This window comes from Scardinius erythrophthalmus (assembly GCF_964197995.2).
Source record: "Scardinius erythrophthalmus genome assembly, chromosome: 13".
NCBI lineage: Eukaryota > Metazoa > Chordata > Actinopteri > Cypriniformes > Leuciscidae > Scardinius > Scardinius erythrophthalmus.
Genome location: NC_138233.1, coordinates 36,207,390 through 36,234,380, shown reverse-complemented (window position 1 = coordinate 36,234,380; position 26,991 = coordinate 36,207,390). Strand labels below are relative to the sequence as shown.

The 26,991-nt window shown below is 39.9% G+C and overlaps 1 protein-coding gene across 2 annotated transcripts in view; it reads left to right on the top strand.

The window, feature by feature from the left end:
* Positions 1-26,991, top strand: part of gria3b (glutamate receptor, ionotropic, AMPA 3b) — a gene marked incomplete at both ends in the record, with an annotated part of 146,837 nt that overhangs the window by 30,168 nt on the left and 89,678 nt on the right. For both annotated transcript variants that reach the window (XM_081383316.1, XM_081383315.1), the window contains one exon: positions 9,924-10,163. In XM_081383316.1, the coding sequence (XP_081239442.1) occupies positions 9,924-10,163 (240 nt within the window). The remainder of the gene's footprint in view (positions 1-9,923; positions 10,164-26,991) is intronic.

The following is a 26,991-nucleotide window of genomic DNA, read 5'->3' as shown; positions in this document are numbered from 1 at the left end:
AGTAGGACATCCTCGTTGGTTCTGATTGGTCGGAATTAGGGCTGGAGTCTGTCTCTCAAATTTAGGGCTAGTTAACGCTCAGGGTAAGGTATATATGTTCCCATCATCAGCAAAGTACTTTAGTGTGTACCATCTCTTTCATGGTATTTGGGCACTTTACCTCAAATCACTGAGCCGCTCCTAGAAGACACATCTGCGGGCTGCCTGCAGGCGAGGCATAAGAAATGCAGAGATATATTCATACTGCCAAGCACTGAAATAAAGGGATTCTGAGGCTTAGTCTGTAATGAAGTAGACTCTCTTTGCTTCAGCATTACAACCTCAGCAAGGACTCCTGAAAACTGAGATAGGAAAGTGGACTCTTCACTCTTTAAGACCGAAAGTAGGCTTGAGAGCGAGGCAGAGAGGAGCATAGAGCGTACTTTACATGATAGCTTCAAGGTTAAAGAGTCCTCTCCCCTCCCACCCGTGGCCTGTTTAGTTATTCTGGACAGTAACGCCAGAGCTGAAAGAGAGTGCCTTGGGAGACTTGCTTTAAATTCATGCCAGTAATCAAGCAAACAATGCAAATCCCTTTCTTGCTGGGATTGAGTTTTTATCAGGCATTGCTTGTCATGAATTCCTATGTATCATTTGAGAACACCTCTTTGGCGAAAGCTATATTACAAGAGCTGGTCAGTGGTTTGCAGGTTAGTATCGGTGATGTGGAGGAGGCCGTGATGGATAGATATGTGGGTGATATGAGTGAGCTGACTCGAAGAATTCAGAGAGGCTGAAAAAGAGAAAAGCACAGAAAGAGAGAGACTGAATGGTGCATCTGAGCTGCCATTTTTTCATCCTGCTTTACAAGAAACCCAGTTGAAACACATACCACCCACAGTTCTCGTCTTTCCCCTTTGAAAATGGCCTCTCTTGGAAACTGCAGCTAAGTTACCCAGAGGAAGAGGCGATTTGCAAATGGCCTCCTTGACGACTTCCCCTGAGCTCTCTCTCCTCAACGAGGCTCGCTGCCCACTCCAGCTCCTGCTATGGGGGCGACTAGCATGATATGCTACAAATACTGAGTCCAAGGTCTCTGCTTTTTGTGTAAGTGACAGAAAACTTTTTTTCCTACAACAAACAAGCATGTAAGAGTGCGTCATTCTGTGATTTCAGACAGCTTCTGATCAGTAAGGAAGCACTTGCTTATTGAAAATGTAAATTTTCATGCAGCATTTTACACCTTTTTTGAAGGTGTAAAATATATATATTTTTAAAGGTGCATTAAGCAACTTTTCATGTTAAAAAATACCCGTTTTCTAACCCATACATGCTTAAACAATTGCCTGATGGGCTGAATGAGCCCTTCTCTGATCACTGAGATTTTCTCTATAATCCTGTAAAGTAAAATAAATAAGAGGGATTCGGGCCGGAATTTTAGACTGGGCGTGACGTCATGCGCGTTCACGGCACGCTCACCTGGTTATGTCTGGCAGGTTTGTGTATCCGCCGCCATTCTCCGTAGAAGATGGATTCTAAGAGACCGGCTTGTAGTTCATTTCAAACACAAACGCAAACTCCACGTAAGATAAAAAAAAGAAAACTTTTGTCCGTGAGCGTGCACACTTCTGGTTGCAGTTTCGCTTGCCGCCAGAGGGGGCATAGTTCTGCAAAAACTCAGAGACTTGCGCAATGCACCTTTAAATACAGTAGTTTTAAAAAATGGCTTGACATTAACTTTTTTTGCAAACCAGTCACTGTGGCTACTGGTTTTCCAAAGTTACTAGCCACTCAGTATTTTCACTGGACACAATTTTGACATTGATACCATGGGGAAAAATATTTGTAATATTATCTCATAATTTGGCGGCAGGTATATTAGGCTGCTGTCACTTTAATATCCTGGCGCACGGATCCATTATACTGTTACACGTGCGTTTTCTTTCTCAACTGTTTACATTCACTTAAAACAGAACTGACTGTGTTTACGTGAATACTCGCCAAGGAAGAACTCAATTTAGTACTGAGAGAAATTGAGTATTAGAAGCATTTCAGATATTTCAGGATCAATATTTAACTGTATTTTTACAACATTATTTCAGATGCCTTTTTAAAAGACTACAACTGAAAAATATGTATATTACATGTACAGTTGTTAATAGCATATGTTAATGTCAAGCCCTGTTTATAACTATTTATGATTCTTTAAAGTGAATTAGCACATTGTTTGGTATATAGCTACATACAGTATATTAAGCATGTCTAAGCATAGCTAACATAGCTAAATGGTAGCATAGTTTTGAAACTGTACAGTGCTGATACCAATTATTTGGTACAATTTAAAGTACCTTGGATTACCATATAAATACCATGGTACATGAATATAATTATTCAGTACCATAATATTGCCATCTGACACCATGATACTACTAACGTGTTTTGTAAGGTAAATTTAGTATAGCTTCTTGATAATTATCATCTGTCTAGGGGAAAGAGTAATTGGTTCTCAATGTCAGTGGACTTTCACTGGCTTCATTACCTGATACATTATCTAGTAGATGTGAGTTAGGTTACATGATAGCATATTCTCCCTAGTGCTTTGTTGAGATTTGCTGTTTTTATTGCATGCCCTGTAAAATGCGCTGTGTTTTGTCAAATGCTACAGTAAATCCACAGCACCCCCTCATGCCGTATTACAATGGCATCTCTGGGCTGCATGCTTCCATTGCTCTCTACCCAGCTATAGGAACATGCTCAGTGCTGCACTGCTGATTGGGGATTAGGCAGTTGTGGGAGACTTTGTCAACAGCTTTCTGAAAATCCAATTACAGAATATCATAAGCTGTACATGCATCAACCCCAGTCATAAACCCCTAAGGGGGAGAAGAAGTAGAAGGAGATTGTTGCAACCATTGCCCTTGTAATACATTTCCTCTGTGGAGAATGGATGATTTGTTGGATATTCTAGCAGGAACAACAAAATACTGCGACAACAGTGGATTGCAGAAAATGCTTAAGTGAATTAACAGTTTGTTCACAATTATTATTTGCTGGAATAGGTGGTCATTATTTCTATGTTCTTTTATGTAGAGACTGTTTTATTTCTAACAGGGAAAGATATCAGTTATGTCTTTGGAAGTCAGAATACTTTGTTCTATCCTTGTTTAAAGTGCAGAGACAACTAAGTCATTCGTAGGTTGACTTAAGAGAGTAGACACTGTGGCACTATGGATCTATTCTTTCAAAACATTGCTGTTTTGCTTGAGTGGCTTGACATGTCGACCTCTCGACCTCTGAGTTAACCACAAGCTTGGGGTGAAATTACGCAGTTCACCTTTAATAATTGGATTCAGATTTATGTTACCATCAAGCTGCATTAGCTGTCATGTTTTGAAGGGCAGTTTAGTACTTTTATGATGCTTTGGCCCCAAGTAACCATTCACTTTCATTGAATGAAAAATAACAGTGTGAGTATACTTAAAAACATCTCTTTTAGTGTTTCCCGGAAGGAAGTAAATGACAGATTTTTTTTTTTTTTTTTTTTTTTTTTGTATGTGTGAGTTTAGAAACCATTGTGGAAATGACTTTCTTAAATCTTGTATTTTTGTATACTTCATATATGCAATGGCTTTTTATGGAATTTGCAACGTAGTTGTCATAATGACCTAGTAAAGGTCTCCAACAACTTCTATCTCAAACAGTTCTTGTAATTAATTCACCACAAATTGGAATAAGGTAAAAATGTGTTCTCTTTGAAACACACAAAGGCTGAAATGATTGCATTTAGGTTCTAAAATTTTAAATGTGATTTTTCACAAAGATCAGGAGACATAACCATAATATTGACCAGCTGATTAGTCATGGACTACACCAACTGCTGATGTCACGTGAGGTTGAAGGGTCTAGTGGTGAGTTATGGTAAATTGTGTGTGTGTGTGTGTGTGTGTGTGTGTGTGTGTGTGTGTGTGTGTGTGTGTGTGTGTGTGTGTGTGTGTGTGTGTGTGTGTGTGTGTGTGTGTGTGTGTGTGTGTGTGTGTGTGTATGGGGGGTTGGTATTGGTGCGGTGAGTCATGACCCTTGGACAGGGGAGCAAGACATGATGACTCTATTCTAAACCTTGGTGAGATGCATTCCTTCATAGCATTGTTCAATAGGCACACTCCTGACGCAGAGGCTGTTGAAAACAATTAAATGTAAACTACATATTGTTTTGCTATATATTTTTTGTGCAATATGTACTAATGTTAAACTTTGTTGCATACAGCTGTAAGCATTAGTTTCCAATGGAAGCTTGTTTCCACAATTATCTCCGCAATTGCGAGATATAAAGTCAGAATTGTGAGATATAAAGTCCAATTCTACGGAAAAAAAACAGACTTTTTTTTTGCCTCAGAAGAGTTTATATCTCACACTTCTGAATTTCTAACACGCAATTGCGACTTTATTTCATGCAATTCTGACTATATAACCTGCAATTGCGACTTTATATCACGTAATTCTGAGATAAAAATTTAGAATTGTGAGATTGTGAGAAAAAAAAAATGAGGGAAGATATCCTCCTCAAGAAAAATTTGCATTTTATTATGTTTATTATGTACAAGTTAAGCACGTGAAGGTTGATGATACATCAGCTAAAGTGTTATTAAGGGAAATAAACAGAAACATTTGCTAATTTAGTTGTCATAGAAAATATTAAATTATTCAAAGAGGCTTTCTTACCACATTACTTGTGGTTCTGGTCCTCCATACACAAGAAATATCTTCTTACCCCACCTTACCCTACTATACTGTTTGTGTCCTGTGCGTGAGTGACCGTAAGGAGTTCCTATGTTCTATGGAGTTTCAGGTTTGTCATGCCCTATGTAGACATTATAAATCAGTCAAGTATGGGGTTTTATTTTGGCTGGAATGCTGCCTATGTACAGTATGCAGTGCAAATTGCTACTCATGTGTTGTAGTGAGCCAGTTTGTAACCCATAAACAGCCACAATGCCATCTGAAGGCTAACTGATGCTCCAGATCTGAAATGGCCAAAGGACAGAGGATACATTATGAAATGGCCATTAGTTTTATGCAGGGCCGCTGCTGGCCAAATGAGTGCCCTAAGCAGTGTTGTATTGTTGTAGGGGGTCAGAATAGAACAATGAAGTATTTCGAACATCAATTGTAATTATTTACAAGCTTTACAGCATAAAACATCCTAGAGATGATTTTTTCACTTTTTTAAGATTTATTTATTTATTTATTTTGAGCAACAGAGATGCAAACTTTGTTTTCTGCTTATAGGAGGCAGCACTACTGTTTTGTGGTCAGTTCGAAAAATTCGGCTCAAAAATACATATCTGTGCATGCAAGAGGATGTTGAATCTGAAAGTATTTGCCTTTCATAGACACATCACAATTACATGCTTCTTTAGGAGGACTGGGATTCTTGTTTTCAGAAACAGTTTGAAGGACTTCACATGTCTCCTCACAAGAGCAGATACAATTACTTGCTCAAACCCCCAGAGGACTATCATCCTGTGAGCGTTGTGTTTGGGGGGAGGTGTTTGTAGGGGTGGCTGGAATAGCAGAAGCGGTGGAACGAGAAGAGAGAGAGAGGACTGAGGACAGAAGAGGACAGTGAATACCGAAAGCTGGATGATCGACTCTGACATTTGCAGCGATGTGTTCTAGGTCTCTGGGCCATGTACAATCATGGTGGTGAAAGATGGCTTCAAGTGCATGACACTGCGGTTAAATTATTTCAGTCCGAAACGCAGCCGTCGGGACGGAGCCTTTTCTAATGGCTCTTATCGTTTCAACACCAGTGGCCTCACGGTCATTCGGAGCAGCCAGGCATGTGGAAATGCATTGTTACTGCTGCAGTGCAGAGAGCATCCTGATTAGCAGAACGAAGGCACGTTTTGACAAATACCCGGTAATGAGACCGCTAGTTGCTCGGGGGTGAGAAGGTAAAGATGGAGGGGCTGAGGAAGGATCCTTCAGCCATTGAGTGAGCCGTGGATAACATTGCCCCGCGCCCACTAGAGTAAACATGTTATCAAGATGTGACTTGACATGCCAGGACTCTCTGCATAATGAAAAGCAATGAGGCGATGCTCGCACTTCAAAACAGGGTTTATAGTGACTCCAAGCACTGAGATTCGTCTTAATGTCATGGAATTACTTTAAGGAATTTGGCAAGGCCAGTAGTATAAACATTGTACTTCACATTGATAAAACAAAATGTTCAAGAATGTTCAAGAAGGGCCTCAATCAATCAACTGTCAAGGTCCTTGAACACTGAGTCCAAAATTTTCGTATGCGTTTTTTCATATTCGTCATCCTAAAAATTCATCACGCACAGACACCTTGCACAGTCCGATGCTTATTAATTAATCCGTTGCGAAAAATCCGCAAAACAATACAAAATGGAGTCTTCAAGCAGTGAGGATGAGTTTGTTGTCCTCTCTCCTCTTAAAAAGAGAAAAAGAAAGAGGAAATATTGGGTCCATCCAATCCTGAGATTGCGTGGAGAGTTCGGAGAGTTCCACCTCTGCGGGATTATCCCGAGCAGTATTATGTCAGTGGCTCAGTTTGATGCTTTGCTAGCGATACTGGAGCCACATATTAAAAACAAGAACACCAATTTCCGTGAACCAGTTGATCCTGAACAGTTCTGGATTTTGGCGTTCGCCTGTAGGGTGGCTCTGAATTGTCAAAACACCTTTCAAAATGCTTGCTACGGATGCGAAAAAAGCAGAAAATCGAACCCGATCCGATTACGGACGAAAGTTTCGGAGACAGTGTGTAAACGTGATTGACACAACATGAGGTCGTATTTGTTTTACACTCTTTTACACTCAAATGTTGTAAACCCTTCCCTTTGGATAATCCTAAAGGGACAGTTCACCTGAAAATTAAAATTCTCGCCCCCCCTTTAAGTCGTTCCAAACCCATAAGACTTGTGTTCATCTTCAAAAGTCAAATGAAGATATATTTTAATAAAACCTGAGAGATTTATGTCCCTCCATTAAAAGTCCATTACATCAAAACGTCTTTTCCACCTCAGAAAGTTCATTCAGGGTCTCATATTCATAGTTATAATCAATTGTCAATTATTGTCAATCATCATTATGTAAATTCAAGCCTATCATGAAGCGAGCACATGAATGAATTCTGGAATATAGCATACAGTTGTCTTGCATTAATCCAGTTGCATTCATATTGTCAGCCACATACATATTGTCCAACTGGTTATTTTGTCTTTTTTCGCCGTTTAACTGTGAAACTGGATTAAATTGCAAGTAATGTGGTTTAATGTGGAGTCCAATGCTGCTAATTTAATTAAGTAGCACAATTTATGTACTGCTTAGATAATGATGCTTTTGGCAAAGCGATTTAGAGATTAAACTACTTGTGTGCTTTGGAAAAAAAACGGCCTTAGTCTTAAAACCAACTGAGATTGAGATATTCAGGAAGAGAAATGTGCCAGGCCTGAAACGAGGAAGCAAAGGCATCTGACAAATTTTATGTATTTGGTTTGAGTTTGTTCAAAGCCTGTCCTAATAAGTCCAGGACAACTGATGGAAGGGAAGCAGCCAGCTCCTATCCCTGTGGACAAAGGCTGTGTCAGAACTGGCCCAAATTAGGAGTAAACTAAAGGAAAGAAATCCTGCAAACCAGCAGAGCCAGTGAGGAGATGCGCAACTTACCTAGCCCCTTCAACGGGTAATTGTCACTCCGCTGCAGGCCTGTTATCACACATATATGCCAGAGTAATGCAGCTGCATGGATGTCCAGCTGTTGAGATGCCATCTTCTAGAGCAATAGACCAGACAGGGATTTTGGACTCTGGCCTAGTTAGACTTTTGATATCAGCATAAGATCTGGTCCATTTAGTAACCTATTCAAGCCAAGGACAGGCAGTTTATATGTTATGTTTGGGCTTTGGGCAAATATGAAAGTGATTGACCTGCTGGACTAATAAGTGGTCTCGGTTTGACTTCTGAGCCTGTTAGCTCCTGATGGCTGATCCCTCAACTACACCATCTGATTCTAATGGACCAATCAGGTTGGAGCTTGAGCTTTTGAGTGCAGCATGTGTCAGACAGCCATTGAACAGCAGTGAGGGGTTTGTCTGAGATCAAGCACTACTCCCCTCAACCATTATCAAGACATCAGAGCTCTGCTGTTCAGAGAGTTTAGTCACACGTCCAAATTGTTAGGAGAATATAAGAACTTTTCACATCTCTTCAAATGGCTAACAAATTAATTCAGAGAGAGAGAGAGAGAGAAGCAATTCTGAAACACTCTTGAATAACTTTGCGCATTCTGGTTGGCTGACATGTCTGTGAAGAGCGGAGCTTTAGAGAGAGGTTGAAAGAATGGTAGCAGTCAAATTCAGAAGTTCAGTCTGGTGGGAGTCAGCAAAATGGCTGAAATTGCTTAAAACACTTTTAACTGCTATCTTTAGAAATTGTTTAAAGGGGTGGTATAATGCCCTTTTCACAAGATGTAAAATAAGTCTGTGATGTCCCCAGAGTGTGTGTGTGAAGTTTTAGCTCAAAATACCCAACAGATATTTTTATATAGCATGTTAAAATTGTCACTATTTGAGGGCGAGCAAAAACGCACCATCTTGTGTCTGTTCCTTTAAATGCAAATGAGCTGCTGCTCCCGGCACCGAGGGCGGAGCTTCAAAAGCTTGCACTCACACAAACATGCACTGAAAATTTCAAAAACTTTTAGCCTTTTATGTTCAAACCGGAGTCAGACAGTGATGGAGAGACTCAAGAGGAAGTGACAACATGTAGAATACAACAGGACATTTCTGAATGGTTAGTTGGTGAATTTATGTAGAATGCAATTTATGTGTAGTTATCTTCTAGTCATTGATTAGCATATTCTGTCTTGATAATCTTTAAATCGTGTTCCGGGGGTGGGGTTTATGTAAATTTTAGGGTTGGTGATGTCACTAACCCGGGAGGAATGTTGTGTAGTCTCTACCAGCCGTTTGTTGTAGTCCTTAAAAAGGAAATATCTCCCTTAGCTTTGAACTTTGAGCTTTGTAACTTTGCAGATGTCGTTTATGCTCTAACAGCAACATCACACACTAACTAAAGTTAGAAAAGTGAAATCATAATCAACCTCCCCTTTAATAGGCTTTTCAGAGGTACTTTTACAACATTACCAATCATACCATTGTTTAAGTAAACGCTGTGCAGAGATGTTAGTGTTTTGTAGGAGACCACTTTTTTCATCAGCCAACAGTGAAGTATGAACATAGAAATGCTGAAAAGATCAATATTGCTGGTCAACCAGTTTGGATGCTGGTTCCCTGTCCAGGGTTCTTCACTATCTTGAAAATGTCTTGATAACATTGTTCATTTAGCCACAGATTTCACGATTTGTTTATAAAAGTCTAAATCTGTTGTTACAGTGAACATTTGTAAATATAATTTAAAGGTTATACTGTATATCGATCATAAATTAATTTTGTTTCTTGCATACAAAACTACCCATGTTGTTGCCCTTGGCTAAATATTGTAACACAGATGAGCAGAGGTTTTCCGCAAAACCGCTTTGTATCCGTGTCAGTAATGAGATTGTTCTTGGTTCATAGAGATGTGCATAATTATGCTTCATTTGCTTCAAGTGTTTTGGGAGAATAAGGAACAGCCAATCAGACAGTGTTTTGTTTAGGGCAAGCGTGTATTGATGGGTTCTCGCTGTCAGACGCAACGCAGCACTTTCATCTGCTGGAAATAATGCAATTATTTCTCTGCTCATATTCATGCAGTCAAAACAAATTTCCATGTTTGTACAGATTTTCCTATTATTGCAATTACTCACATGCCAAGATCATCCGATTCCATTTTGTAGGACTGATATAGAATTATGAAGTTGTTTGTACTGTAACTTGGTCGTAAACAAACTAACTTGTCTTGTTCTGATTCCAGTTTGTTCGCAGTTCTCCAGAGGGGTGTACGCCATCTTCGGCTTTTACGACAAGAAGTCCATGAACACGCTGACCTCCTTCTGCGGGGCTCTCCACACCTCCTTCGTCACTCCCAGCTACCCCATCGACTCAGACGTGCAGTTCGTCATCCAGATGCGGCCTCCTCTAAAGGGCGCCGTCCTGAGTCTCCTGTCTCACTACAAGTGGGACAAGTTTGTCTACCTCTATGACACAGACAGAGGTAAGTCCTCTTAGTTTCCTGTGGAACTCCATGCAAAATGGCTGGCCTACATTAGTTAGTGCTGATTTGTATTGTTTTTGCTGGGTTTGTAGCACATAAGGAGCAGGGCATGATGGAGGATGGATGCCCCATTTGGGTCCTTAGGGTCTGGATAGAGCGCCTGCAGTACTGGTGCAAAGGTCCAGATATCTCTGGATACATGATGAATTTAGAACTGATGTGCCCCAGTTCCGAGCTGCATAGACGAATTTGGGGCCCCTGAAATACTTATTAAATAGCTCACCTTACTTTCCTAATACACTTCGTCTGCATTAACACTGCACAGGGATATTGATTTCAAACAGTTCATATAAACACATCAAGCTATTTATAAGAATGATTCACCCAAAATAAGAAAACTGTTCCTTCTCACCTACAAGCTACAAGTCACTCTTTTCCTAAAGGAACTCAAAAAAGAGATGTTGTAAAGAAGGTTAGCATTGCTCTTGTCCATACAGTGAAAGCATAAAATGAACTGTCTCACAGGAAAACATTACTATTTTACGCATGGGCGTAGGTTTAGGGGGGGACGCTAGGTACTAGTCCCAATCAATATTTTGAGATGACAAATTTGTCCCCACCAATATTTAGCAAGCTCCTTTGAACTGCTATTTGGATCTTTGCGCTGCTATTTGGATCGATTCCAACGGCCAAAACAACGACAGTACAAGAAACGCCGTAATTTGATTGGCGGCGGTGTCTCTGACAGGCTACACGCGCGGGCCGGGACTACTTTTGTGCTTGCACTGGCAGCGAGCGGGTGGTGTGTGTGTGTGTGTGTGTGTGCGCGCGCCCGCGCGCGTGTCGACGACGCCGACGGTAAGTTACCAGGGATGTCTCTCTGCTACATACCGTACAAAGGCCACGGTAAAACATTTTAATATTCCGTTTTTTGCCACTTTTTGTACTTAGTAGTGACTGGCCAGGCTTTCAAATGCAGATTCTACTGTGGAAAATAGTATTGGTGATAGTATGTGTTACCCAGGATGTTGTTACAGCACTGATAGACTCATAGAAGTCGCGCTATCATGATAGAATGCTACGTTAGCAAGTCACTGAATGTTAATACTATTAAAAAAAAATACTAATAAAAAAAGGGGTAGGGGAGGGGTTTGGATGTCCCCACCAAAGCTGAGGCCAAACCTACGCCATTGATTTTACGAGGTGCAGTTCCGTATGGATTTGTATGATGTAAATCATTTTTAGAAAAATGTAGTCATATGGACTACCTTTGTAGTGCTTTACTATGATTTAATTGTCATTTTAGAAGTGAATCTGTTCTCATTCACTTTTATTATAGAACAGAGTAGTGTGAATATCCCGCCAAACATTTTTTTTTTTTTTTTTACTACACCGAAGTAAGGAATCCATGCAGGTTTTGAATAGAATTAGGATGAGTAAATAATGACATCATTTCAATTTTTGTACAATGAATAACATGAGAAGAGGCAGTAAAATAATAGCAGCCTAAAATGTCTTTGTGACCCAATTAAAATTCAGGGCCACAACACCGTCAATGCCTCATCACTCCCTCCCCCGAGCGCACCTGTTCTTGGGCCATGGTTTGTGTTTACTAATCATCAAGAGGTCACAATCTCCGTTTGACCCAGAAGACACCTGGCCGATGATCATAGTATAGATGGCACTGCAGTCGGCTTCTCTGCCGCACTCGTCTAGTTACAACATCTGTGCTGTTGTTTCGGTGCGGACGAAACACTATTCGTCCTATTTAACCATTCATTTTACTCGCAAGCAAATCATCAGTTCCCATCGCTCATCTCAGACGGATTGAGCAATTAATTAAACTCAAGTGCTTTCTGTTGAGGAATATCTGCGATGAGTCAAAGCGTCTCACAAGCTTGAGGCGGTGACACTGGCATTTCGGGTCCCATTAAAGCCTGCTAGCATCCTGCGCTTGAGTTCACAATGGTTTTTCCAGCAAAAAGCATCTCTAATTAGATGAGACACTGAGCTAGCTCAAAAAGCTCAATGAGTCTTTCCCCCTTCCCATCCCAAAGTGTCCTTCCTAGCAGCTTCCGCCTGGATTTGTTTCACTGCGATTTAAAGGTCATTTTCCTGTAAGTTGCCAAGGAGCTTCTCAGTTCAGTAAAAGACAATGCAAAGAGCAGTTTTAGCATATCTCAAACTCCAGGACATGCAACCAATGACACTATGTAAATTGACTGGCATTTTAATTCAATCACATTTACATACATAATATCATGTAGGGCTGTCACAGCATTAGATTAACTTTGTTGATTTTGTTTGATCTTTTTTTGGAAAATGAATCAGTGGAAGTGGAGTTTTAGAAAGGCGCTGCTGGATTGTTTACAAAATTGCGAAATATTGTGACACCCCTAATATGATATAAGTTAGCAATACGCTAATCGAGGCTGTGCTGTATCGCAAAGCGGAGTGTCTGCAACCCCTTCAGCCGTGACTTATTAGCAATACAGCACTAGCCTCGAGTACCTTATTGCTTTTATACAACGGTTACCACACAATACAAATATTAAAGACAAAAAAATATGTATCAATGCAACTTTCATGAAGTAAAATCACTAAAAGCCTTCCTTCCCCTGGAAAACACAGTCCCTGACTGTGAACAGCAACAGTTTTTTGCATTACATTATTTCACCATTAGATGGCGGCAAAGACTGTCTTTATGAGCGAGTCAGTCAGTAGAGAAGACTTCTATATTGAAAGGACTGAAACATGTGAACACGGAGAAGCAAGATGCAACTGGCAAATGACTTGCGTGCCAGGGCATGGGAAAACCCCTTAACTGTTAAAAGTTCAAGATATCGCAGCGGACGTTCAAACAGATTTTTATTATGAATATATGACTAAACTGAAGGGAAATGCTATATCTACTGTAAATGCAGGTACTCTCGCTTACTCAATCTTTCACAATACTCTACTCTATAAGCTTCAATGAACAATATCAATGAGAATGTATGTTCACGTTGCTAGGGGTGTTGTGTAGTGATACATTGAACCGTTGGGTGGATCGATCATTTTCATGTTTTATTGTGAATAAAACACAGCTATTGACCAAAAACAGTAAATAGTATTTCACATAACAGTACCACATAACAGTATTTGCTGAAAAAGCCCCCAAATTATGAAGACATTACATTAATATGTCAGACAAGTAAAGCTTTAAATTTAAAGGCTTTCGTGTCGAGTTTAGGTGTTGGATTTGCTCAATGGCTTATTAAGGAATATATGAATAGGTTAAGGGGCGTGATTAAATGCATTAATATTTTAACTAAATTAATGTGTTAAATTGGCATCCCAAATTATTACTAATTACAGCAGACACATGCATCAAATGCAAGTATACAGCCAAACCAAATAATGCAGCAATTATGTTGCATTAAAACACTATAGCTTCTCGCTCGGATTATTGGCTCAGATTTAAGCCTTGTGCCCGTCCAGCATCCCTCCCTCAAAGGCAGCAGTGAAATGTAATCCTTATTACTGGAACCCCAGGAGAGGATTAACGGAGTTTATTAAAGCACTTCATCAGGAACCTTAAGTCAAGTTGACACTTGGCACATCACATGGACACGTACATCAAATGGCCTGACCCTGACGCGACATGGACGGGTGTGGCACAGAGTTGCTGGCCAAGAGTGTTTATTCAGTTTTTGGCATGGATCACTAATTTGGGGTAAGGTTAGGGTGCTTTCTCATCAATCTGTCATTTTGATTGTTGTTGTTAGTTTATTGCTTGGGTTACAGTGTTTCCCACAGGATTTTGTGAGATTATGGGGGGTGGACCTAATAATTTTATATTATTCTATATTATTATTATTATTATATGACTGTAATAGCCAAATATTATAAAACAAATGCACCGTATGGTGCGAATGCATTGAGTTCACTGCATTCACTCATTGTGATCTAAACCGTTCTGAGATGCGGAAAACACCGGATCAAAAGCTGATCGCGTGAGCAAAGTGAGCGTTACACTTTCAAAACATGCAGCGCAAACAGACTGTATACTTAAAACGCATGTCTTTTGCGATTTGACGAGGGCGCAAAGCCATATCCCACTTTTGATTTTTTTTTAAGATACTTTGCCAAAGCAATGGTCCAAAACATCGCTAGAGACCTTTTATGTTATTATGAAAAGTTTTAAAATATTTTCAGTTCATAATGAAACTGTGGCGGCACATATTCGACTATGGCGGGCCAGCAGAGTCTAGGTAATTAATGGGAAACACTGGAGTCAGGGCAGGATGTAGGATAGGCTTAGTGTTTGTTTGACAGAAATATTATCTCAATACCAACAAAAGATGATGATCCAGGAACACGTCCAGGGATTTTTTATTTGAGGAGGCAAGGAAGGCACTTCCTAAAAAGAAAATAAACAGTTTGCAGCTTAAAACACATTACTGGTGCATCTTGAGACAAAACAATGGATCTGATATATTTTAAGATCTGTCAGTGCAATTTGTTTACAGTTAAAATAGCTCAAACATGCATTTTAGTCTGGAACTATCTTAAGCCTTACCTGTGATACCGGGGGAAGGAATATTACACAATATGAGATCAGATAGTATGTGAAACAGCCAAACCTCCCTTGAGCACATTATGTTCTCATTGAGCTCAAGCAGTGTGAAGTGAGTGTGAGGGGAAAGACCAGATACAGATACTCTGGAAAATCTCAGTTAACCCTGTCAATGTGATAATGTCCACTTCTCGTGCGCGCACTCGGTCCACAGATCATTCTGGATGGGTCAAACTGGTGGAGATGGACAGACTAATTACAAAGTAAACAACTCACTCACTCAGATATCAACACTTTCGTTCAACACTTTTCGACTGTTTGTTTACGATCATCATGACACCTTGCAATGTAAAGACAATAAAAATGTGCAAACTTGATACAATTTTTACTTTGTTTTAATAAATAGTGTTAATATAAAACATACAAAATTATTTTTAGATAAACATACAAGAATATTATAGTAATAATTTGTCCTACTTGACAGGATCTTAGTCAACATAATATTATGAGTCTGTACACTGAAATATTCAATTCTGTAAACCTACTTTTAGCTTTGAATCTGCTAGGAATTTGTCTGTTTTACTGCTACAGGACCATTTCTGGTTCATTCATGTAGGATAATAGCAAACCCCAATCTGCCCCCCGGCACCCATCAGCTCAATAAAAGCAATTATTTGTCCCATGCAAAGGATAGATAAATGCATCTATAATGCATCTAGCAAAGCCAGCTTGATTCTGCAGTTCTTGGTTCAATGGTTTTCTCTTTCAGGTGAACTACTGTTGAGCTTGTGCAACAGTTCAAAGTCATGTTTACAAGGTCCTAAGCTGAAAGTCTAACTAATCACTGTTTGCAAGGTTTGAAAGATACTTTCTAGCTTTGTATCTGGCACTTTGTAGTAAGTAAACTAGATACAGATGAGCAGAACAGTATATACACCGCTTTATTTGAGTTATGTCTCTGAAATAATCTGTACTCGTAAAATTATACCAAAATTTTGGGCAGAAAAGAAATTACACAGCCCTGCATATTTAAAAAATAGATTATGTTAATTTTTAATATTACCTAATATTACATAATTTGATGATGCTGAGTTAAAAAATATCAATAAAAACTTTTGAATCAGACAGATATAAAGTCATGTGGCAAGATAAAATTTATTTGAATTAATGAATTATATAATTTGTTTGAATTAATTATAGAGAGAGGTGTGTGTGTGTGAGTGAATCACATGTGTCTTTGCAGCGTCTATCTCTACTATCAACGAAGCTGTGAGTTTACATAAATACGAGTTTATAAGCTTTTTCTCCCCAAATTCTGTCATTTTCTGTCACTGATTGGATGCAGTAAAACACCCGCAAACATCGGGGTCATGTTTGCATTTCTTCTGTCACTGGTCATAATTCTAACCTTGAAATCAGCATTAGGCCTAAAATAATGTCATGCATGTGAAAACCAGCTGAGAATTGAGCAAAGTTGCATCCTGGAAGACGGGAATCATGTCTTTGTGGCAGTTTATCTGATAATCAAAACTTCTTCACCTTACAAATGGATGTCGAAAGCAAAAATGCTACGAAATGCACATCATATGAGAATGACATGCTAGAGCAAATCAGGAAATTAGTCAGGAACAAGTATTACATTTCATTAAGCAAATATGATGCAGGGTGGTGTTTCACTGAGAATATATCATCTGTCTTTCTTTCTTTATTTAATTATTTATTTATTTAATCTGTTTTACATGTAGGTCCATGAATTTCCTTTAAACTCCCCTAAACAGCAAAAATCAAAACAAACTGTCAGGTTGCTGAACATGTCAGCAGACACTCTCTTCATATCCAAATAGTCGCCTACTGGAATGATATAATATATATAAAGAAGACTTTATGCCAGGAATGGCATTGCAATGGCCTTGCAATACATTGGCCAGGCATTGACGTCAGCATCTGCATACTGTTTGTGGCCTTAAAAAGAAACAAATCAAACGGCGGTAGAAGTCTTCTTTATTTCTGCAGACTTTGAGTTTCTCCTTGACATAAGTTGAGGAGTGAATACATTTATCCACAGTATGCATGCAAGTAAAAGAGAAGAAGCTGTGTGTGTGGGAGCACTGGGAAGAAGTGAGATGGATTTTGCCCTTTCTGAAGTGGCGGTCAGGTATGGGCAGATAATTGCGGGGCTTGTGCAGCAGAGACGGATGATTACAGGGTTTATTGTCTCTCGCAGGCACAATCAACCTTACCTCATGTCCCTGATTCAGCACACTCACTGCCACTTGATTTATGGGCTTCGGTGGCTCTCTCTCCCTCGCTCAGGCTTCATCATGGCTGCTATATTGCTTGAATTCTTTCTCCTATACACTTTCTTCCTCTTTTCCATCACTGTATTTCTCGTTGTCGATCTGGTGCAGATATAGGTCCATCTCTGCTGGACACAGGGTCATGCACATGGCCAGATTTGACATTAACTTAGCTAAAAGGGTTTTGGACATTTGTGATGTTTGCCTAGACATCATATTTTTCTTTGTACATGTCAGGTCATACAAATTCAAATGAAATCGCCAACCCGTACAATACTTAGGATTTCTCACGAGATTGGGTTGCATGTAGGGTTTACTAAATAATTAACTAAAACTAAACCATCCCAACCTCTTTCCACTTGAAATAAAACTTCAGTAATTTAAAATCTAAAAACCTTATAACCTTATTTTATTTCAGTTAGTTTCCAAGGCAACATTTCTCATTTTTATTTAGTTTAAAGGGATAGTTCACTTAAAAATTAAAATGATGTCATACTCACCCGCAAGTTGTTTCAAACCTGTATGAATTTCTTTCTTCTGCTGAACATAAAGGAAGATATTTTGAAGAATGTCGGTAACCAGACAGTTGATTGACCCCATTGACCTCCATAGTAGGACAAAGTCAATGGGGTCCATCAACTGTTTGTTTACTAACATTCTTCAAAATATCTTCCTTCGTGTTCAGCAGAAAAAAGAAATTCATACAGGTTTGAAACAACTTGAGGGAGTGTAAATGATGACAGAATTTTCATTTTTAAGTGAACTATTCCTTTAAGTTGATGTTTTAAAATAACTAAAACTGAAATAATAATGAATAAAAATTATATAGACAAAAATTTTTATTGATAAATTTATAAACGTATATAATAATATCTCAATGGTACTAAGGGCACGTTTACATGACAATGATGTGCAAAACAAACAAACAACACGATTGTCAAAACGATCCGCGTTCACATGGATCCATTAAAACGATTATAAATGCTGTATTCTGCTCCCAGGCCAGTAGATGGTGATGTCTCTTTATAATTTAACACGTAATACGCTCGTAATACCCCACATTTTTCACAAATTCACGTTTTGTTGTTTCCGCAGAGGTGATAATGGTATAGTTTTGAAACGCGTTTTTCAGGCCCCCAAAACGCCTTTATCGTGTAAATGAACGACCAAAGCACATAAAAGATGTCATATGTTAGTTAAAAACAGTGTTGTGTAAATAGCCCCTTTAATAACACTTGGTTGCACTTACAAAGTTACATTTCTTTCAATTGACATCAGTAAATTCCTCTTCCAGTCATTCTGTCCTGTGGCCAGTTCAATTCAAATTCAGTTCCATTTCACAAACTGTGAATCTCTTCTAGAAACAGAAGAGAAAAGCAGCCCAGGGTGCAACTCTGACTGTTTGAAAGCATTTTTTCTTTCATTTGACATTTGTGACTGGCAATTTTAGAAAACAAGTGACATTGCATGGAAGAGACCCACCAGCCATCTATTTATGTACAGAACAACATTTATCCCAGCAGGACCTTGACTATCTTGACCTTGCCAACTGCATGCACTGCAAAAACTGAAATCTAAGAGAGTAAAAAAATCTTATTCCTAGAAAATATTTAGTTTTTTTGCCATGAAAGATAAGAAAAAGTCTTATGAAATACATTGTACACTAAACTATAAATATTATTTTTTAGAAAATTGGTCTTCTTTAGTAGCCTGGAAATCCAGACCCAAATTCGAAAGATTAAGGGTCTGGCATCGACTAATGAAAATCGGCCAACTCGAGGGGCGGCACCAAGCATGCATTTGAAAATCTCACTGAACGCAATTGGATAACACTACGACCAATCCCAACGGAGCTAACTGGTAGATTAGACTCTTGCCGAATCCGGTTCAATCCGAATGCGGTCAAAACAGCAAAAACGTCCTTCTTGCAAAGGAAGGATTCGAGCGCCGTCTTCTGTTCCTCTTTTAGATAAAATCCAAGTCTAACTCGTTCATTGTAGCGGCCAAAGCCATTTCAAACAACTGGTATTCATCCATCGCCAACTTGCAATGTTTACTAATGACTTCGACGTCACAGCACTGTCGTCATAAGTTTATCTCGCCTCTGGCCCGCCTATATCAGATAACCCGATGTGATTGGTGCAGCTTGGCGACAAGGGCATATTTAATGAGCATCATTACTCAATGCCAGAGTGACTCGCTGAGCAAATTCTTGCGAGAACTCTGGATTTCCAGGGTACTTCTTTAGTCTTGTTCAATTTCAAATTGAGGTAGATTTTTACCCGAAACAAGTGACAGCTATAAAGTGCAAGTTATTGTGCATGTTCAATTAGATTGTTGTAATAAGAATAATAATTTTAAGAATCTTAACGCCCTCAGCGTGAAACGGTGTCTGAAAAGCTATCCAATCACGGAAATCAAAATTGACCGGCGACAGCCTAGTCACTAGTGTGACCCGGAAGTATAACAGGGGCGTCTAGAGAACATGTCATCCACTTATCATTTTCAGGGACTGTTTTGTCTGATTTGCAATCACATGAAAAAGGTAAGAAACAATTATGGCAAGTGATAAGCTTTTCAAGAAGTGTGTGGATCCGTGTCTCAGATATCTGACACCAGATGACACACACAACTTGTGCGTTTACTATTTGGGCATAGAGCACGCACAATCAGCTCTTGAGAGACCTTATTGGGCAGAATGTGAGAGTTTTCTGCTAAGAAAACTCCACTCTTGTCTGGCCCTCTTCTCGAGGGAAGAGGGACAGGCATCTGGGCTCAGTGGTTCGGTTCCTCGGAGACTTGGATCATGGGGTTCCCAGATGGAGCTTGCTGATGAGTTTGAGAGAGGTGTTTCTCTCTCACGCCCGTCAGAAGCTCGCGAGGGTGAGCTGCTGGAAGACGATGTGTTATCTCTTATATCCTCTGATCAAGCAGCAAGTGCTCTGCTGGCACCTAGCCCAAAAAGCAGGAGATGGTTGATGAGGAACTACCTGAACCCTCACAACCTCCCTGCCCCGCGTATGATGAGCTGTTGGGTGTTATAGAGCACACTTCAGCGAGGCTTCAGCTGCCTTGGGAGTGCGTGAAGGAAGCCGGGAGCCGATCGCTGCAGGCTGGATGAGCGTTTCCTTTCTGGCCATAACTCCCCAGCTCCTGTGAGCCTTCCATTCCTTCCTGATCTGCATACTGAGATAAAGAAGGCATGGATGAACCCGTATTCTGCACACATCCATCGTCAGCAGCAGGCAAACTACGCTGATGTCGAGGGGATGCGTGAACGTGGGTATGTGTCGATGATCCCAATCGACGAGACGTTCCCGAACTATCTAGCCTCTGGAGAGGCATCGGCACTGAAAGCTCCGCCCCTGCCTTCCAAGCCACTCAAGATGACATCTCGCTTGAATGTCAGCAGGTCAGGCTGGGGCTACTTTACACACAATGTCTGTGTTACAAGCACACCAAGCCGACCTGCTGAAGGATTTGGATCGGGGTCAGGCTACATTGCATCAGGGGAGAGCCCTGACGCAGTGGACGAGCTGCACCGCACCACGCATCTGGCTCTTCGGGCCACCAGACAAACCACTTCCTCGATTTGGAAGGTCAATGGTGGCGATAGTGGCCACGAAGAGACATCTGTGGCTGAACCTGGCTGACCTCGGGGAGAAAGAAAAGGGTTTTCTCCTCGATGCCCTGGTTTCGCCATCTGAACTTTTCGGCACCTCCGTTGAGACGGTGGTGGAAAAGTTCAGAGAGACAAATGCATTTAAATCATTCATTCCACTGCGGTCCGAATCCACGCCCAGACAGCCAGGGGGTCCTGGCCCATCCCGGTTCGAGGATCGGAGACATGGCCAGAGGTTCTGCACCGCCCCTCACGCCCCTCCTCGTCCAAGGAGAAGGTCGCAGAGTAGGCTCGACTTAAAGGGATACTTCACCTCTGGAAAGATGAATGTGTATTTAAAATGGGTCATTTATGTAGAAGAAATGTGAAATTATTTTTGAATTTGGAGCTTTCTAGACTGAGAAAAGCCAGAAAATGTATTTTTGGCTTATGTAGATGAAAGATAACAACTCCCAGAATGCACTTGCTTCGCTGCTCTAAGAGGTCACTCCCAAGCCACGCCTACCGGTAAGAGAGCGCAGTTAAACAGCAAGACTACTAGTGAGTCTCCGTGATGAGTCTGTCCGTGATTTTGAGATCGCCCAAAATGTCCGGGATTCGGCTTTTGCGTTCTACAGTTGCCATTCAATAGGTTTACTGTGGCGAGCAGGACGAGGCTGAGGGCCGTGGGAGAACGGCGCGAGGCCGGTGGCGTGATTACTGATGTGAGACGCACCGGTCTCGTATCTCTCACGGAGGAGCGGGAATTTTCTTAGCAATGTTAAAACGCACATCAACCGATCACTTGTTTCAGCGTTCATGTAAACACTACATTCAGATACACCAATCAGAATGAATTCAGTTAGATTGAAACAAAAGGTGTGCATGTAAACAATGAATGGCGACTGCAGAAAGCAAAAGCCGAATCCCGGACATTTTGGACAATCTCGACGGCCGGACATGTCCGGGAAAAAGAGGAACCCCTACTACTCAGCTTTCTCCACAGAACAAGAGCCTGCTAGCTTAACTTCCAAAGAAAGACGGCTGACACTATGTGTACATTCTGTGTGAGTGAGATCCCACCTTCTATTGAAAAAATGGCGGGTTGAAAACATGCGGGACAACCCCTACTACTGGCTATAGTCTTTAGCCTCTGGCCAAAAAATCCTCAGATGAGGGCATTTCCCATAGCGTCATCGACACAGTGTCTCGATCCCTATTCTCAGGGAACAGAGGTTACAGCCGTAACCTAGACATTTTGCTTACCCCATTGGTAGTTTTTTTTTTTTTTTTGCTTGATTTTAGTACACTTTACCTAGATTTAAGAGCATCCTGCTTGTTTCAAGAAGGGCATTTTTTGCAGTCTGCTGCTACTCTCTGTAGTGAGGGAGAGACACCCTGATCAATGCTGGCGTATCACACAGTCCAATCAGTGATATGCAGGCTAATCAGGGCATGACTACATTTTCAGTTTTGAAAATAACATCAATAATTTCAACCAAGAACATGGACACATAAAATGATATATGCAGTCTTATGTTCTTACAGGGTCGACAGCACGGGAAAAAATGCTGAATAGCAGAGGGGACTTATTTCAAAAGCATTAAAAAAACATACCGACCCAAACCTGTAGTATGATATATAATATTTTAAACATGTTTGATGCGTCTTTTGCATTTTGGGTCTGCAATAAAATGGGTAGTTGCGCCTCTGGTTATACTAAATGTGAAAGATCTGCATATCCACATTCGGGTTATATATAACATCCGTCTTGATTTCATGTGATTGTTTTCTCACTTTTAATGAATTTACACTACCCCTCACATAAACAACTCCCGTAATGTCTGTGTTATGAGGCTGTGTGGTGTTTGCGAGCAATACAGCTGGCATGAAAACATCTTCAGTGTAATGACTGCAATCCATTACTAAATGTGTGTGTGTGATGTGCAAGAAAACACTAATCTGCATAATGCGCACATACACAACTACTGTGCACTGCCTCAACTGTCAATACAAGGCTTGTTCAATGAAAAAACTAATTTATCATTTTTCCCTTTGCAGCAGCTATGGAGAAATAATATTTCACTGGCCCGTGCTAAACCATGCCCACACTGATTAACTGTTAAACAAATGACTGATACACGCACAACCAAATGTGAAACGTCTTGATAAACAGATCATTCACTCCACATTATCCACTAAGCTGGGATCGGGATCTGTTTGTTTGGAAGGGAATAAATTTGAAGCTTTACATACAAAATATTCTAGAACGTATATCTGCGCAGAAATGAACAGTGTTTAGCTTTGTTTTAAAGGAATAGTTCAAACAAAAATGTAAATTCATTCTTCTATGAAACATAAAAATAGACATTGTAGATAATGTCTCTCCCTCCTATGCAGTTACGATGGAGCTTTCAAACTAAAATATAAAATATCATAAACGAGTCAGAATGACTAGTGCGCAGGCACTGTTATCACTCCATTAAGCTGCAAACTAGAACATAACAACTTGATGGCTGCATCTGAAATCGCATACTATCTTGAGAAGGTACTTATTTTAAATAAGTGCTTACATTGTGAGCAGTAAAAAAGTATGTTATGTAGTATGAATGTGTGTTGCATGAATGTAATCTGGACGTACTACATTCGCAATGTTGTCATTATCATGTGACCTACCAGCATTAGTTGCATCGCTTCAGTGTCATTCATAAATCCTCTCCTGTGGCCTCATGGGAAGGCAAAGTAAAGTGTCCATCGTATGAACACTTCAGAATCTCACCGGAAGTAGTAGGTCATCCGGTTACTTCTTGCCAAACTCTTTTATGAGTACTCTGAATTCTGACATCCTTCCACCATGTCGTTCCATAACACAAAAGTTGAATTTTTAAAGAACATCAGGAAAAAAAATCAATAAGACTTTCACATTTTCACATACGATAGCTTAGTTTGAGGAAAATACTGAAACAACGACTGAATCCGAAATTGCATACTTTCCTTTTATATAGTAGGCGAAATACATTATGTAACAAAAAGTACATGATGGCAAAATGTTTTTCGGGTTTGCTGTTGTTGATTTTTTTTTGGTAAACTATCCCTTTTATGCTATGATTTAAATGTAAGTGCTGGTTAAACTTGCATTTAAATGGCCAGCGTTTTCCTTAGAAGCCTTGTGCGATGAACCATTACCGGGCCCAAGACAACAACACTCAATACTGCATGGCAGGACTTGTAAGTGAAGATGGTTTGTGATGTGTGTCAGACTAAATCCAGCAATATCTTTCCTTTATTGACTAAAAGCTTTTCATTAGGGTAAATAAAACAGAGAAGCCAAGTCCTCCCACCATGAGAGCTTTTTCCACCCACTGCAGCATACAATTAAAATCCATATTTCACAGTTGGGGAAGAAAAAACATCACAAATGTTGAACAACAAATCATTATTTTCTATATAAAAAAGATGTACAGAGGGGAAATACATCAAGCAGATGATATTTCTTTGTTTTTGTCTCACTGGTGGGATTCTTGTATTCTTTTTTATTCTTACCAGGGGTTAGATACTCTGGTACTCTAATGACACAAGCAATATAACAGCGTATGATTTGTTTCATATGCGCATAATAATTAGAGACGAATTGGCCCCAAATTGGGGTGTACTTCAAATGACCCAACCACCCGTGAAGATTTCAACACGCCACAAATCAATACATGTGCAACTCCAGAGCCTGTGTAATCAATGACCTGACTATGGCAGAGCTTTATTTATTCACAAGAAAAACAACAACAATGGCAGTGCTGAGCTGCATTGCATATATAAGAGCTTTGGGGGTTGGGTTTGTCAGTGGTCCGTTTCAGGACACAGTTTGCCACATATTTTTCAAACATATTATTGCGTCTGGTGATTGTCTGCACTCCCCCGAGACCAGATGTCCTGTGATGGCAGGAATATCATTTATTGTCTTACATTAAAGTGGCAAACCTACTCAATATATTTAATAAATAAATAAATATAGTCATTTTGGTAACACTTTAATTTGATGGTCCAGTTTCGACATGTTACTAACTAAGTAACTTTGCAACTGCATGTCAACTAACTCTATTATCTTGAAAATTACTATATATATTATATCTCCAGTATTAGGAGACTGTTGTCAGGCTTCTGTCAGTTTAGTCGAGTTAAAGGCCCGTTCACAACAAGAACGATAACTACAAAGATTACGGTAACACTTTACAATAAGGTTCATTAGTTAGCATTAGTTAACTACATTAATTAGTATGAACTATTAATGAACTGCACTCACAGTATACCACATTTATTCATCATTGTTAATGTTAATTTCAACATTTACTAATACATTATTTAAATCTTGTTAACATTAGTTAATGCTCTGTGAACTAACATGAACAAACAATTAATTGATTGGAATTAATTTTTATTGACTAACGTTGACAAAGATTAACAAATACAGTACCAGTATTGTTCATGGTTAGTTCATGTTAGTTTATACATTAACTAATGTTAATTAATGAACCTTATTGTGAAGTGTCACCAAGATAACTATATTAGCGTCCACACCACAATATCGTTCTGTTTATTCTAAGCGCGTGCTTGTCTGCCGCTTTAAATGCTTGAGTTTATTACAGAAGGATGGATTCTAAAAAAAAAAAAACTATGTTTTTATCGTTCATCAGCTGGTTAAAATCGATCAAAGTATCGTTATAGCTGTGGTGTGAGCTCTACTATTCTTTAAAATAGAGAAACAATTTTAGAACTATATCCTTAAAGTTATCGTCATTGGTGTGAACGGGCCTTTATTCTTAGTCTGGTGGCCGAGACCTGACACTCATGTACGTCCTGTCTTTGTGTGAGTGTGCGGATTCCAGCGTGCGTGGGTTGTACGACATCTCGTCCACATGAAATATCGTATATGCAGAGCATTGTGTGCAGATCCCGCCACTTCTGTCTAGTTTGGTTCGTTACAGGGGTTCCGACATTCATGCTCCATGTTTGGTCTTTCATTGTGAACGCATGGGTCAAGTTGTTGTTCCCTCACCGTGCGCTCGCGTCTCGCATGCTACATCCAGCATTCTTGTGTTTCATGTTTTGTGTAGCATGCGATTTGTGTTTTTCAACAGCCATGTAGGCTTTTATGTTGTGGTGTTTTGTGTGGACGCACGGTCTGTGGGAGCGCTCATTGGCCGTGTGTTCTCAAGTTGTGTTTTGATTTGTTTTAAGCACGTAGTCTGTGGAGGCTCTCATTGTCCTCGTCTTATGTTTTCTGAATACGTGGATTTCGTGTTTGTTTCTATGAGCAATCTGTTCTCCATGTTTGTTCTCTCAACAAAGACATGTTGAGATCACATGACCAGGTGACTATAACTAACTTTTTCTCAGTAACTTTACTGAGCACGTTTACTTGCTTTACTTCACTTTAGGGCACGTTTGCTCACAGAATTAATATTTACAGAAGGCTGAGTACTGTGCTGGGAAAATGTTTCAGGTTACGACTGTAACCATGGTTCCCTAAGAAGGGGAATGAGACACTGCGTCATGGAGTTGACTATATAGGAACTCTTCGTGTGAGCCAGTGTGTGAAGCATGTGTGTTACACGTATCTTGATTGGCTACCACCACCAGGTGAAGTCACAGGTGCGCCGGCAGTATATTAAAGGGTGCCTGAAGAGAAGATCATCAACTTTGTATTGTCTGAATGAAGGAAGACATACAGGGATGCCGGAAGTACGGCAATGCGACGCAGTGTCTCGTTCCCCTTCTCAGGAAACCATGGTTACAGTCATAACCTGAGATGTTCCCTTTCAAAGTGGACTTTGCATCATGAATCTCAGCATTGCATCATGGAGTTGATGCTAAAGGTACGTTGAAATATACAGTACAACTTACCGAAATCTACTGTATCATGTGTCATTTAACATGTAATCGCTTAGTGTTTAGTGGAAAGATGTCAATAAAACAGCTTATGAACAATGTCACGTAATCTTACATTTGCCTCAGGAAAGTTATCCAATGTTCACAGTTTGTTAGTTTGCTATATAAAAACACTAGAAAGGAGCTTATTTACTGTTAATTATATATGCATGTTTTTTGTTATAAACTGCTCCTAGACTTGGATTGAAGATCCAAATGCTTTATTGGGACAATCCAGAATTGCAATTCATATAACGAGTAAAGGTTCAAACACATGGCTAAACAATCCAAATAAACAACAGGGCAGAAAACACAACAAAAAGGGTAATCCAGAATACAGGCAGAGAATAAAAAAAAAAAAAAACAAGACACAGGAAACCAGAATAACACTCAGAAATGCGGTGTAACAACATACAAGACTTCGCAAAGTAAGAGTGAATACACAGGACT